The following is a 15,261-nucleotide window of genomic DNA, read 5'->3' as shown; positions in this document are numbered from 1 at the left end:
GGTTTTGTGCACTGTGCCAGGGGTCTTTGAGATGCCCCAACTCCCACAGGTCAGCAGGCTCACTGATCAAATTTTCCACATCAGCCTGACCTCCTGGATTTATAGCTGCAGACCTCATGGGGACACCGGAGCAGGCCAAAGTTCTTTCCTTTTTATTCAGCGTTTGTTTTGTAAAATGCAAGTCCTTTGCCTTTCTTCAGCATTGTTCCAACTCGTCCAGTTTTAACCATCTCCCCAGCCCCCAGTCACCCATGTGAGCGCATGGGAAGTGCTCTGGGTGCTAGTCCCGACTCTCCTGTCTCCTTTCTGCAAAGCCACTCAGCAAAGAGTGTTTGGTACAGAGACCCATGTGAAGTGGGTTGATAGAGGTTTGTGTACCTGTGTGTCTTTATGAATGACAGGCTCTTCACGAAAGTGATTGGCACCCAGGAAACCAGACCCTTTCCCCACCCCCTGCAATAACCTGAGGTCCCAATGACCCAGTCACCACTTTAGAATCATGCAGTTTCCTATCCCAGAGTGGGTGGTGGTCTCTGCAAGCCATTGGTGCCTCACGGGGCAGGAGCGGGTCAGGCAGCAGGGCTCTCCGGGTGGGACAGGGAGATGATTCTGAGCTCCCTGGGGTTCAGGGCCTGGGCCCTGAGCCCTCTGCTGGGGAGGGCTGGCCCCCGTGAGGCGTGTGATATTTTTTCCACTCCCTCTGCCCCAGCTGATGCAGCAGCAAGCGGCACTCATGGCGTCGGTCGCGCAGGGCGGCTACCTGAACCCCATGGCTGCCTTCGCCGCCGCCCAGATGCAGCAGATGGCAGCCCTCAACATGAACGGCCTGGCGGCGGCACCCATGACCCCAACCTCAGGTGAGCCAGGAGCTCCGCACACCAGGCCTGCTCTCGCAGGAGAGCACCCAGCCTGCCGATGGACTGATCTGTGCATTCAGTCTCTGGTTCCAAGCAGAGACCTGGTTCTTATCTGGCAGGTTGCCTCCAGAACATTCTGATCCCTGGGGCTGGAGCAATAGTACAGCGGGTAGGGCATTTGCCTTGCACGTGGCCGACCTGGGTTCTATTCCCAGCATCCCATATGGTCCCCTGAGCACTGCCAGGAGTAATTCCTAAGTGCAAGAGCCAGGAGTAATCCCTGTGCATCGCTGGGTGTGACCCAAAAAGGAAAAAAAATACTCTAGTCCCTGGGGCTGGAGAGACAGTACTGGAGGGAAAGCACTTGCCTTACACACAGCTGCATTATTAGCCACAATCCTGGTTCCAATCCCCAGCACCACTAGAGGTCACAGTGCCAAGAATAGCCCTTGAACATCGCAGGGTGTGCTCCTCCCTCCACTGCAGAATAGAACAAAGCAATGTTCTATTGCTGGAATGTTGAACCCTGGAACCCCACGGGAAGGTGGGAGGTGGGGCCCATGCAGTTCCCGTTGGGATTCCAGGATGGTGAGAAGTTCACTCCATTATATGGCCATGCCCTAGAGAATTCACCTTAATCTCTGATAGAACTCTCTGGAAAGAAATCAACATGAAAACATCTCTCTCTGAGGTCCAGGAAGAGAAGAGTCTTCTCCATTCTCTAACCTGATTTGCTCCCTGGCCCCAGCACAAGAGGAACCCCTTCAGTGAAGCCCCTCTAGACTCCCTGGCTCTTTCCAAGATGATTATCCAATAAGCATATTTCTCTTGATCATTGCAGGGGTCATCAAGCGAAGCAGGGTGGGGGTGTGTGGAAATGGCTGTGCACAAAGCATGGTTTTAATTGGATTGTGACTACTATCTAGTATCCATTTTGACAGCCCTCACCAGAATTCTGGCTGTGTCCAGTGACCGCTGGGGAGAGGGAGGTGCCACTATGATCTGGTGGGTTCAGGCTCCCATTAACCCTCCTGCAATGTCCAAGAGATCACCCTCATGAGGGACTGTCTGACTCCATATGAATATGAGAATTGGGAAGCCCTTGTCCTAGACCCAAGGACTGGCAGAAACCCCCAGCCCTGTCCCCAAGCTTCCCTGGTTCTCTGCACGGTGCCATAATAGAAGCCTGCCTGACCTCCACGGTCTGTTCTTGGGCCAGCTAAGAGACACACAAAACTGCACCCGCGACAAATCTAGATCCAACTTGCATACTACTCCCCAGCTCTCATGCCTAATTTAGGGACACTTGAACCCATGCCAGTTTTAGGTCCTTTCCATAGGGAGCACCTGCTTTCTCCAGGAAGACAAAAGACTTTGGCCACCTCTGTGGCCTCAATATAGTCCCCAGGCCTGTACACTTGGGTTCGATCCACCCGACTTCAGGAGGAAATGGGGGTCTTGTAATCGAACCTCAGTTTACCTTCCTTCCAGTGATCACCTCTGCTCAGCTGGAGAAGGCCCAGGTGATTTCTCTAGGGAGGAGGAGGGCTGGACCTGGACCCCGCAAAGGTTCTTCCTTTTTGGTGAAAGGCAGCGCCAGAGTTAAGACTTTCTCCACCCCCCAGGCCAGTGAGGAGGTGGTCAGCCCTTCAGTGATCCAGACAAGAGAGTAGAGCCAGCAAAGGAGCAGACCCTAGGCGGCCTCCAAAGACCATAATGGGAAAGCAAGAACTACTGGCACCAATCTGAATAAGGACAAATGTGGTCCAAGTTAAGGGCATAGGGAATAAGCTATACCAGCATTTTCAACCTTTTTGGGTAGACTTGTATACTGTATACTGGTCCATGGAATGGCCAGGATACAACCAAGGCCAGTGTTTTTCAGCCTGGCTACACCTGCAGGCCAGAACTAGTCTATGGAGCAGTGGTTTAAGAACATTGGTCTATATATTGTACATCTCCATCCTCCTGACCACTGGCCTGGACTCAGCCTCAAGGGTGGGCACCATTGGTAGATGGAGTTATACTTGCAGGGAGAGTCATGATGTAATGGGGTTGGTTTGCCTGTTTCGTGTCAGTCCTGGGGTGCTGGGTCTGCCTTTGAGCCTTTGACCACCCTCACCTTTGTTCTGCTTGCTCCCCTCCTCCTCTGCCCTCTTCACCTCTGGAACCAAGGTGGCAGCACCCCTCCGGGCATCACTGCACCAGCCGTGCCTAGCATCCCGTCCCCCATTGGGGTGAACGGCTTCACTGGCCTCCCCCCGCAGGCCAACGGGCAACCTGCCGCAGAAGCTGTGTTTGCCAATGGCATCCACCCCTACCCAGGTAAGCACATTAGGCGGCCCTTCCTCAGTCCATTCTGCTCCTGCCCTTGCTATTTCAGCTGGAAATGTGTAGTGTGGCCCTCTGTGACTCGATAGGACCCATAATGTGAGCAGGGAAAACCATCCTCCTGGCCTCCCTGATGCCATAGAGGAGACTAAATTCCCGTCTTTGGGGAGGGGTCATTCTGTCAGGAGAGAAAGGGTCCCAATCCTACGGCCCCCTCGGGAGCAGTCAAGCAGTTATACAACCAGGCAGAAGATAGTAACTACAAATAGCACTGTAACACTGTCCTCCTGTTGTTTATTGATTTGCTCAAGTGGTCCCAGTAACGTCTCCACTGTGAGACTCGTTGTTACTGTGTTTGGCACATTGAAAACGTCACAGGTAGCTTACTAGACTTTGCCGTGTGGGCGAGATACTCTTGGTAGCTTGTCGGGTTCTCCAAGAGGGGTGGAGGAATTGATCCGGGGTTGGCCAGGTCGGCCGCATGCAAGGCAAACACCCTACCTGCTGTGCTATCGTTCCAGCCCAATAACTACAAGTGAATTTCTTTTTCCATTTTTCATTTTTTTGGCTTTTTTGGCTACACCCAGCAACATAACACCCAGGGGTTACTCCTGGCTCATGCACTCAGGGATTACTCCTGGTGGTGCTCAGGGAACCATATGGGATGCTAGGGATTGAACCCAGGTCTGCTGCATGCTACGCAAATACCCAACCCACTGTAATGTCGCTCTGGCCCCATTACAAGTGAATTGAGTGTGAGTTCGACCCATCAGAGGTGAAGACATTGACGCTAAAGAGGTAGTCCGGTGGAGAGCTAAGGAGAAAAGACCCAGGAAGAGATGTTCTTTCAGTGAGGCAGGAACCAAGCAGGTCCCTTGGTGTCACAGTCTTGCTCAGCACCACGGACAGTGTCGGGGCTTCCTAGCTCTGCTGGAGGAAGCAGGAAGCCTGTTGGCTGACACACCTTGGTTCAGGAAAGTCACCCAAGTAACCCCTGAACTAGAGCCAGCCCTGATTCACCCCGGGTCACTGAGGGTTAGCCCTGCTCTTTGGCGAGGTCGTCAGGGTGACTGGACGAAGAGTCTCTCATTGGAGGAAGGAAGGACAGACAGTTCAGCACCTGAGGCCCATACAAAGCACCCGAGTAAGGGGGAATGGAGAAAACCGTCCTCCTCAGCGGGCACATGGTGCAATGACAGAGTCCCCGTCAGCACGAGGAAGTGGCCAGGCTCCTGGAGAGTGGACATAGGCCTCTCCTCCCGGAAGCCAGAGCACACAAGGATAGGATGCACACACAAGGGTAGGATGCGCGGTAAGGACAAAGGCTGCCCACACTCAGGCCACGGCAGGGAGGCTGGACATGCTCGAGGTGGAGCCTCTCATGAGACTTACTGGGGGAGGCAGTGGAAAGGCGGGGCTGATGGTGGGGGGCAGAGCACAAGAAAAGAGGGACCTGCCTGGTGGGGTAGGGAGGATAAGGTGGCCAACCCGCCCACTCAGCTAGAGCCGTGCTCTCCACCGGGGCTTATCAGAGTGCTCCCAGGTTTTGTAAACCACAGGAGTCTGACCACAGGGTCTGTAGAGAGTCCCAGAGGTGAGGAGGACCCCCCAGCCCCACCAGGAGCAGAGACCTCCAGAGGGCAAGCTCCTGATGTTGATTGTGGGGTGCTGCTTGCCCTTGTCCCCTGGCTCACCCCACAGCTCACCCCTCAGAGAGGCCCTGAGCATCTGGGGTGGAAGGATGAAGCCCTCCAGAGGGGCAATGGACCCTGGAGGCAGGGGAGGGACTTGGCAGGCTGGAGGTGGGAGAGACCCCGGCATTCTCTGGTCCAGGGCTCCTCCCCGCCAGCCTCCTGCGCTGGGAGATAGAGTCCCGGGCACATCTGGGTGGTTTCATTCCCCCCTGCACTCCCCCCTCCACCCACCCCAGCCCTTTCCTGCCCACAAGCCCATCTGGAGCTCTGGATTTTGACAAACCTGTTCCTTTCCCACCCCCACTAGCATCTGTGAACTATTTCCCTCTCGGAATTTGGAAATGTTTCGCTCCCCCCATTTGTAACAATCTGCCACATCTCATAAACAATTCCCTGCCAGAGCAGGAGGGAGGGAGGGAAGGAGGGAGGGAGGGAGGGGGAGGAAAGGAGAAAAGTAGTACATTAAAAAAAATTAATTTACCATCTTTAAATGCGGAGTTTGGAGCTGCCGTAATGAGCGAGATCCTTCAAAATGTTCACTCTCTGGCAGTTACTAATGAGGTCATTAAGCAGGGAAGTCGAGAGGGGTCTCCGGAAGGGTTCTCTCCACTCCCAAGCCCCCCAGGACGCTTCTCTCTTCTCCCCCAGGTGCATGGGATCGGGTCCAGCACACAGTGTGGCCGCGAGGGTCACGTGAGACCCTTGCAGAGCTGTTCAGGCCACTTCCTCCCACACTCCTGATGGTGCAATGCTTGCTGGGCACTGTGTTGGGCATGTGGGGGACAGTTGGCACCGGGCAGCAGACTGTGCCCAGAGCACGAGATACCTTTTTCTGATTTGTGCCAAGGCCTGAGACGACTATGCAACCAGGAGAGCCAAGAGGGCAGCTGGACAGGGCTCTCCATCTGGAGTCTGATGGTGGAGGGGTTAGGAGAACGGAGGCAGCAGAGAGAGGCAGGTCACCCGCCCAGCACCCCACTCCCTGCTGGGCACCCGGGCTCTTGTCCTGCAGAGTCCTGGCAGAAAGTGACCTGCTCCATGGCCAGTGCTCTCTGCTCTGCAGTTGCCCACTTTGAGCCATGCCCCCTGGGCCCGTCTTCCCTGCTCCTGATTCTGGCTGTCTCGCGTGGCCTGTGCCTCTGCATATCCCCTGGCTGCTCTGAGATCCAGGGGCCGTTGTTCAGTGGTACCTTACTGAACCTGGCTGAGCACTCGTTGCAGTGTGGGAATTTTTCCTGGTCTCTTAGCCTCCTGGCTCGGCTCTGCAGAGGGCCGGCCCATCCCATGAGGCAGATGGACCCTGGCAGTTCTCGTGATGCCCTGCTTGTCCAGTCTACCCTCCAAAGGCAGATGTGTCTTCAGAGCTAGTCCAGTTTCTCTGGCCTTTGGCCATCAGAGGTGGTGCCCTCCATGGGTCCTGGCTCCAGACCTGTGCCCACAGCAAAGGCGGCCGACTTGTCTTGGCCGCCTTCTGTCTCTCTACCTCCCCCTCCTCTCCCACCCCACCACCCCCCCCCCCCCCGGCCGGCCTCGTTCTATTGCCCAGAGTGTCTCCAGTATGTCCCGGCTGGATGCAGTAGACCCCCAAGTCCCATGTTAATCTCCCTAAAGAGGAAGGGGTCCCTCTCTTTGAGCAGGGATTAGAGCGGGGTGGGTGCTGTGAGGACCAGTGAGGGTCTTTCTCACACCCAGTTTGGATCTGTCCCTGATTTCTGGCGATGGATGAGGGGAAGACCACTCTCCTGCTGCCTCAGCTTCCCTGCACCCTCCCTAAGGCCCTCCCTGTGGACTTCCCAGCTCTTCCTAGCCCCGATGAGTCTCACCCCATACCTCCCATCTGGGGGGGAGGCACCTTTCTTCCCTGGCCTGACTAGAGAATGGGGGATCCCTGGGAGGGTCCAAGCACCTAGAGACGAGTCTCAGGTCTTCAGCACGGTGGCCTTCCTGTGGTCACGGGGGTCGGGAGGGGGGGCCGGTTCAGGTGGGCACCACTGACCTCTGCCCCGTTGGCTCCCCTGCAGCGCAGAGCCCCACCGCGGCGGACCCCCTGCAGCAGGCCTACGCTGGAGTGCAGCAGTATGCAGGTCGTTAGTACCCGCGGGTCCCTCCGGGACAGGGGGCAGGGGACAGGGGACAGGGGACAGGGGGAGGGCCGGGGGGGAGGGGCTCCACCCATTGCAGCATCTCTGCAGGTCTCTTGTGCTGAGGCCCCGGGCCCTGGGGGTGGGGGTGGTCAGCCAGGCCAACTGAGCTCGGTGCTCACCCTGCAGTTCTGCATTTTGAGGCCGGGGTTTCCCCTCCCCAGGGGTCTCCCAGGGCCTGGGGGGCATCAGCCCACTCAGCCCCATGGTGCAGTCAGACCTGGGGTGCTGCCCCGTGCAGGCCCCAGTCCCCTGTCTGTCTGGGCAGCACAAAAGCCCAGGGTGGGGTGTGGAGAAAACCCAGGAGGGGAAACAGTTTCCGCCACGCATGGCTGGGGTGATGGGAGCGCGTGGGCGGGGAACGGGGGCAGGAAAGGCAGTGTGGAGGCAGCAGATGGCCCTGGTCACAGAGGGAAGGAGGGAGCCCCGCAGGCTTTCAGCCACGCTGCCGCCTTCTTCCTCTGCTAGGCTCGAGGAAACACACATCCGTAACACACGCACACGTGCCTAGCTGGGCGACACGCACACATCCGTTGGTGATGGGCACACATCCATAGCTTGGTGACAAGCAACATCCAGAGAGGGGGGACACACAGATGTTCACACCAATGCCCATCACGGCCCTGCTGGCCACTGTCGTCTCCGTTCTCCTCTCTGTTCGCAAAGACCATCGCTGTCTCCCTGGCCCCCGAAGCTGAAGAATGTCCCTCCCCCCCACCCCTGCCGCCCGCTTGATCCCTGGGGAGTGGGTCAGACCCAGAAGGGGGCCCTGTCCCACCTCTGACCCTTCCCAGTTGTACACAGAACATGCCAGCTCAGCCGTCTGTCCCTGCAGCCGTCCCGCTGGCAGGATCCCCAGGACCAGCCCACCACTTGGTGACTCCCTTCCTCCCACCCTGTACCAGCCAAGTGCGAGTGAGGGCCAGCGAGCCAGCCAGCGAGCCTCAGAAAGAAGGGAGCGGAGCTTCCCAGTGCCTTCGGCGTCCTGGCCGGGGCCGCCGATGTTTTTAGTGACCTGGTATTAGTCACACACCTGCTCAGCCTATTGTTTCAGATTAAACACACACACACACGCACACGCACACACGCACACATGCACACATGTACATACATGCACACACACACATCTTCACTGTGCTTTTCCTCTTACTGTTACACGCCTCATCTTCACTGGGTGCTTTTCCTTCACTGTTTTACACACACACAGACACACACACACATCCACACATGTACACACATGCACACACATGCACACATCTTCACTGTGCTTTTCCGCTCACTGTTACACACTTCATCTTCACTGGGTGCTTTTCCTTCACACACACAGTGTGTGTGCCTTTCCTTCACTGCTCTGCTGTTGCAATCCGGCTTGTGCTATAGCACTGAGTGGCTCCGCGCTGTTGACTGTTTCTGCTTTTCCTGCCGCACACTGACAGTTCTCTCTTTCTTCCTGCCTCTCACCGTGTCCCTCTCCGCGTGGCTGTCGCCGTCTCTCGCTCTTGCCTCTTCTCTTTGGCCCTCCAGCCGCCGCCTACCCTGCTGCCTATGGTCAGATAAGCCAGGCCTTCCCTCAGCCGCCTCCAATGATCCCCCAGCAACAGAGAGAAGGTGAGTCTGCGAGCCGGGGGGGCGCCCACGCCCCTCCCCACCCCCCCTCTCTCCTCACGGAGCTGCTCTCCTGGGCCTGGGGTGGGCGGTGGCCTGGGGGAAGCGACCACCCTGGGGAGCTGTGCCGAGGGTGAGGGAAGATGGCAGGGTCCTGAGTGCACTCCTAGCCTGGAGCTCTGCAGAGCCAAGCCGGGGCAGAGGGGCCTGGAAGAGGTGGGTCCTGAGGACTTCCCCCACTTGCATGGATAAGATTTGGCCGATGCAGAGAGAAGGGAGGAGGCATGCTTTTGGCTGGGAGGCAGCAAGACCAGCTCCTCATGGACAGGAAGACACAGTGGTCCCGGGGCAGGGCTGAGTGCGGGGGCTGCCCCAGAGCGGCCTAGTAGAAGAAGGGCACGCGAAGCCATGGCTGGGGGCCTGATGTGAATAGGGCAGGGCAGGCCAGTAGTCTCAGACCAGTGGTACTCAGGAAGGCCTTCATGGCACCCCCAGTCCGAGCCCAGAGATCCTCAGGCACTGGCCAGGCCAGCTCACCTTGGGGGGGATTCATGGTCTGCCCACAGAGAGCTTGTTTTGAGGGGCGCCAGGGGTCTCCAGAGAGCTGTGCCTGACCCTCCTGTGTCAGTGAGGTCGTTCAGTTGAGGACAGAACCCTAGAGGTCAGCGGGCTGGACCGGTGCCGATGACCTGGCCAAACAAGTTCTTCTGGGCCTGATGCTTAAGCCCTCTGTCTCCTCCCTGGCCTTGGTGTCCTCGCTTGTGAGGTGAGGCCGTTGGCACCTTCCCCAGAAACCTGGGAGGACCACGCGGGCTCAGGTGTGCCCCGCCTATGGGTTTCACGCCATGCGTATGACCCTCATTTACTAACTTGGCACCTGTCCCAGAGGCAGTCTGAGCCCCTTCACTTGCACTGGGCAGCTCCTGAGATCTGGGAGGAGCCCAGAAGGGGCACACAGCACCCCAAGGTCTGGGGTGTGGAGTCCCCGGGAGTCTGTCCTAGGCCCAGTTGAGCAACACCCACAAGTCCTTCCTCCTTTCTGCATTTCTGCAAGTGGGGATGCCACTTGCAGGCCACACAGTGCCAGGGTTTGAATTCAGGGCCCCCACGAGCAATGCCTTGCAGCTGTTGGAACCTGCTCCCCAACATTCCATTGGGCTTCCGGCTGATAACACTAATTCTAAGCACTCTGAATCACTCGGGTCTGTGGGATCAGGGCACTCAGCCTTGACACAAACTCACAGAAACACACACACACACACACACACACACACACACATAGAACTCTTAACCCTGCCCCCCCCCACATACTCAGAGCTCTTAGCCCTGCCCCTTGCCCCCTCACAAAGTCCTCAACCCTGCCACACACACACACACACACACACACACACACACACTCAGTGCTCTCAGCCCTACCATATACACACACACACACACACACTCAGGGCTCTTAGCCCTGCCACATACACACACACACATACATACTGAGGGCTCTTAGCCCTGCCACACACATATCACATACACACAAACAGGCTCTCAGCCCTGCCATACATATACACACACACACAATCAAGGCTCTTAGCTAGCCCTGCCACATACACACACACACATACACACAGAGCTCTCAGCCCTGACACATACATATACACACACACACTGAGGGCTCTTAACCCTGCCACATACATATCACACACACAGAGTGAGGGCTCTCAGCCCTGCCACATACATGCACATACACACTCAGAGCTCTCAACCCTGCCCCCCCACACACACACACTCTGAGTTCTCAGCCCTGACACACACACACACACACACACACTGAGGGCTCTTAGCCCTGCCACATACACATACACACACATATACACACAGGTACATACAGGCCTGCCATATAAACATACATACATACACACACACACACACACACACACACACACACACACACACACTCAGAGCTCTCAGCCCTGCCACACACACTGAGGGCTCTTAGCCCTACCACACATATAACACACACACACACACACACACACTCACTCAGGGCTCTTATCCCTGCCACACACATCACATATCGCACACACACACACCCATCCTCCAGGTCAGTGCTGCTTCAGTGAACACACAAGACCGGCCCTACCACTAGCCTTCAACGCCGTTCCCTATGCTCCTCCCCACATCTCCCTCCTCACACCGTTCCGTCCCCCTTGTCCTGCTCTGACTCCTCCTCAGCCCTTCTGCCCTCTGAGCTAGCTGCTTCAGTCCTTCCCCCACTCCACCCCCCATCCCCCACCCCCCTATGTGCCTCCTTCTAGACCAGACCCTGGAATGTCTCCCACGGGTGCCCCCCATGGTCCCTGACTGCAGCACCCATGTGGACAAGCCACCTGGGGAAGAGGGCCTGGGTGGGGTGACCGTCGGCTGAGATGCCTACAATGCCATAGCACACGCGAGGGGGGAGGACGTGCCGGCAGGGGGTTCCCAGGAAGGCTGGGGGGGCTCTGCAGGAGGAGAGGGGCTCTCCGAACTTAGAGAGGGGGCGGTGGGTGTGGCCGGGGGCAGAGCAGAGGCAGGTTCCATCCGGCAGGAGGTGAACCTGGGCCTGGAGGACTGACAGGTGGTGGGTGCCTGGCCAAGCACAGCCGGCACGGAAGGCCGGATTCTTTCACGCAGGGCCTTCTCCCCGGGTACTGCCTGTGGGAACCCCAGAGCTGGCCGCTGGGCTCAAGGTCCCTCTCTGTTCTCTGAGCTGGGCCTCATGGCATGACAGCCTGAGGTTTGCTGTGCCCCCTGACCATAAGGCCCACCTTTCAGTGTCCTTGGGGCCCAGGGAGGCCGCGGGCCTCCAGCTCCGGGTCACCTTCTCCTCCGGAGGCTGGGTGGGAGCTGTGATCTGCAAAGGCAGGGGTGTGGCCGGGTCTTGGGAGTCAGAGGGAGATGACACGCAGCCTCCCTCACTGTTGGGGTTAGGGGAGCAGGGCTAGGCCAGGTCTGGGATGCCTCTCTCACGGGATGCGGCAGATGCTGCCCTCGGGGCTGTCATGCCTTCAGAGCAGACGAAGAACTTGATCTTGGAACAGGGCCCCAAGTTCAAAGCAGGCACAGCCTGGGGTAGGTGAGGCAGGTGGGTGGGCAGCGGAGGGTGCTGATGGAGTCTGTCCAGCCCAGCTGGAAATGAAAGCAGGTGCCTCACACCCAGAGTTTGAGGAACAGACATGGGAGCACCTTTGGGAGAGGGGCTTAGGAGAATCAGGGCAGAGGGGGGCTTCGTGGGGACAGATGTAGTTAGGGTCACATCTAGTTAGGGTCACATTCCCAGAGCATGGCCCCAGGGAACATGGCCGGTTGGAGTGGCCTGGAGAGGGAAGGGTCACCAGAACTTGGGGGGGGGGTCCAGTAGTGGGAACCCCGGGAGTGGGTGAGTGAGCGTGCTTGCGCCGGTTCTCAACGCGCCGCCGTCAACTGGCAGTGGGCCTGGGACCAGCAAGGGGCAATGGGATAGGCCAGCGGCCCTAGACGCAGAGCTTGAGCGGGGATGGGGCGCACAGGCTGGCTTTGTTGGTCGGCAGAGTCTCGGCTGGGGCTGTGAACCGGGGCTGGAGGTAGATATGGGGTAAGGAGGAGAGGAAAGAAAGGCAGGGAACGCAGAGCAAGCCCTTTGCTCCGGACCCGGGGAGCCGGCAGGGGCCCGGCCAAAGAAGCCTTAAGGCGCACAGGCGGGCAGCTGGGCCTCCCAGCCGTCTTTCTTGGAGCTCCTTCACTTCTCACAGCCTCTGAGGAGTAATTTCCCCTGGTGCCCCCGCCCCCCCACCCCCAGACAGAAACCGCTACTGGCATGACCACGCTTATGTGGGTCTGAGGCCCTGTGCCGCAGTCTGAGGTAGCAGGAAAGAGACCTGTGTCTCAGACAGATTTCCCTCTCAGAGTTGAAACCTCTTAGAGTTGAAATGAAGCATCTCGGTCTTTAGCGGAGAAAAATGTAAACACTCGCTCTTGGGGAGTCTAGAAACTCCCGTTTCCCAGCAGCGTTGGGGGTACGGGGGCAGTGATGGCTGGTAGAGAGCTGGAGGCAGGGGACCTGGGGTCGCAGCCTGGCCCCGTTCCCCCCACCCCCACCCCGGCCCCATTCGGTGTGTGACTTTAGGCAGGTGACCTAGCCTCTCTGGGTCTGTCAAGTGGCGGGTGACAGCCGTCCTGGGCGTCGCACCATGGGGAGGCTCTCCCGGCATGGGCTGGGCCAGTGTCCTGGCTGATGGCTGAGCCCTCTGCAGAGCCCCCTCTTCGCGTACCTGTCGGAGGGTGAACCTTGGCGTCTGCCTTCAAGAGCTGGGCCGAGTGTGAGGTTCAGGGCCGGGGAGAGTGAGGCCACAGGGGACCGGATGGGGCTGCAGGCCAGGGAGGAGGGTGGGCCTAGCCTGCGAGGAAGCTTCTCACCAGGGGCAGGAGGGGGGCACCTCATTTCCACGGCACTACCGAGCCTGGCTTCCCCCTCCTCACTCATCAGCTCCATTCCCAGCATGGCGAGGCACCCCCCGGCAGACCCCTTTTGCAGAAAAGGCACCCGAGGCACAGAGAGGTTCAGTGACTTGCCCCAAAGGCAGGGCTCAGTGGCGCCCCCTCTCTGGTGGTGGCCGCCTTGGATCTTGGATGAGGACCCCCCTCCCCTCCTAACCTCGCCCCCACCCTCCCCTGCTGCTGCTGCCTAACTCGCTCACCTCTCCTCTGTCTCTCTCTCCCCCCTCCCCCCGCCATCCCTCCCCCCTCCCCGTCCCACCCCCTCCCCTCACCGCAGGGCCCGAGGGCTGTAACCTGTTCATCTACCATCTGCCCCAGGAGTTTGGGGACGCTGAGCTGATGCAGATGTTCCTCCCTTTCGGTAATGTCATCTCCTCGAAAGTGTTTGTGGATCGGGCGACTAACCAAAGTAGATGCTTTGGTGGGTAAAGATAACACACCAACTAGCTTCACCTAGGACAGGGCGGATTTGGCACCAGTTTACCAGTGTCCAGTGTCCAGCTGCTTTTCCTCGGCCCCCTCTCATCGCCCCCTCCCTTCCCCACCCGGGAGCTCCCGAGGGCCCCGCCCACCCTCCTCCTCCTCCTCCTCCTCGCCCCTTCTCACTCCCACTGTGCTTTGGCTTCTTAGCGGTCCCTTTCCACTCCACCTGCTTCCCACCTGCCCACCTCCCAGCCCAGGGTGAGGTTCCTCTCCCCAGAAGGAGAAGGAGGGGGGGTGGGGTTGGCCCTGGCAGGGTGGCGGGGACAGGGAGCAGCTCAGCCACACCCATCCTCCCAGGGCTCTCTTTTCTCCCGAGCAGAGTGCTCGCTCCAAGCCCCGCCCAGGCCCCTTTCCCACCCGCCTGTCCCCCCGCCCGCCCCCCCTCCCCGCTTCTCTACCCACCTCTCAGCCCTGCGCCCCTCCCCTTGGCCCCTTCTCTGTCCTCCCCACTCCCTCTGCTCCCCTCCCGCTGCCATCCAAAGAACCCTCCCTCCCTCTCCACCCCCTCAGGCCACCAGAGTCACCTTGGTGAGGAGTCAGAAAGAGGAAGCCGGTCCTCAGGAAGGCTCAGCCCCAACTCAGCTGCGAAACAAGCTGCCCTGCAGAGCAGGTCTGCCAGGCCCCGAGAGTGAGCGCGAGGGAGGCAGGCGGCCGTGTGGGGACGGGGCAGGAAGGGACAGTGGACAGGGCTAGGGGGGTCTGGGGGGAGACAGGCCATGGTCCGCGAGTGATGAGGCAGGAGAGAGGGGAGTTGAGAAAAGCCCAGCGGTGAGGGGGGCGGGGTGTCTGTGTGGGAGGGTCCCCCTGAGGACACTTCTAGGCAGGGAGAGGGGACTAGGGAGGAGATGAGACAGCTGTCAGACCCTGTCATAATCACAGTTGGATGAGGAGTTCTGGCGAACCGCGGGTGCGTTCCTGGTGTAAGTATGTCCCGAATGTTTGGTGCAAGATTTGGGATATACTCATACTGAAAAGCTATTCCTCGTTTATCTGAAGTCCCTGTTCCGCTGGACCCCTGGGTTCTGGTTGGCTTCCCACCTCCTGGAAACCCACTTCACTTCCTCTCACCTTTCCCACTTCCTCTCCGGCCTCCATCTGAAGTCCCCAGAGAACCCCCATGGAGACCCTCCCCCCACCCGAATCTGTCAGCCACACAGTGCCCGCAGGCAAAGAACAGGTGCCTCCCTTGTCCAGGTCACCACTTGGAGGCGCTGTTGGGGTGAGGCCTCCAGAGTACATGTGAAGGAGGTTCTTGGTTTGGAGAACCACCCTCCACGACCCTGAGCACCTTCCAGGCAGCAAGTCACCCGAGCGACAGATGTCTCCTTAGGTAGGGGACAGCAAAGCCAAAGGCCGAGCTCTGCCCCCGTGCCCAGTTAGCGGTGTATGTGAGAACACAGCATCAGCTGTGTCTGCTCTGTGCAGGGCCCCCGGGTCTTCACACACACTAGAAGCTGCCTGCACCCCCAGCAAGCCCCCCCCCCCCCTACACCAGCCATGGCCATGTCCTGCTGCATCCCTGCCGCCCCTGGCATAGGAGGCTCCAGAGTTGGCCAGACTCACCCCATCCCGGAGCTAGTTTCAGTTCTCGAGGTGGGGAAAGGCATGGCCCTTCTGTGTCTCGAAACCACCCCCTGTTCCCGC

General features: G+C 58.8%; 1 protein-coding gene across 50 annotated transcripts in view; it reads left to right on the top strand.

The window, feature by feature from the left end:
- The window catches only part of CELF4 (CUGBP Elav-like family member 4), a 278,309-nt gene that overhangs the window by 254,126 nt on the left and 8,922 nt on the right, over positions 1-15,261 (top strand). For 13 of the 50 annotated variants that reach the window (XM_056138294.1, XM_056138299.1, XM_056138298.1 and 10 more), the window contains exons 7-11: positions 710-857; positions 3,033-3,182; positions 6,904-6,969; positions 8,548-8,631; positions 13,412-13,495. In XM_056138294.1, coding sequence (XP_055994269.1) covers positions 710-857; positions 3,033-3,182; positions 6,904-6,969; positions 8,548-8,631; positions 13,412-13,495 — 532 coding nt within the window. Of the gene's footprint in view, positions 1-709; positions 858-3,032; positions 3,183-6,903; positions 6,970-8,547; positions 8,632-13,411; positions 13,556-14,127; positions 14,228-15,261 lie in introns of all 50 variants that reach the window. The other 37 variants (XM_056138282.1, XM_056138287.1, XM_056138283.1 and 34 more) reach the window with 8 other exon arrangements.

The sequence above is a fragment of the Sorex fumeus genome, unplaced genomic scaffold, assembly GCF_029834395.1.
Source record: "Sorex fumeus unplaced genomic scaffold, SorFum_2.1 ptg000128l, whole genome shotgun sequence".
Lineage (NCBI taxonomy): Eukaryota > Metazoa > Chordata > Mammalia > Eulipotyphla > Soricidae > Sorex > Sorex fumeus.
The sequence above is the reverse complement of the archived record's forward strand: the minus strand, read 5'-3'. Positions and strand labels throughout refer to the sequence as shown.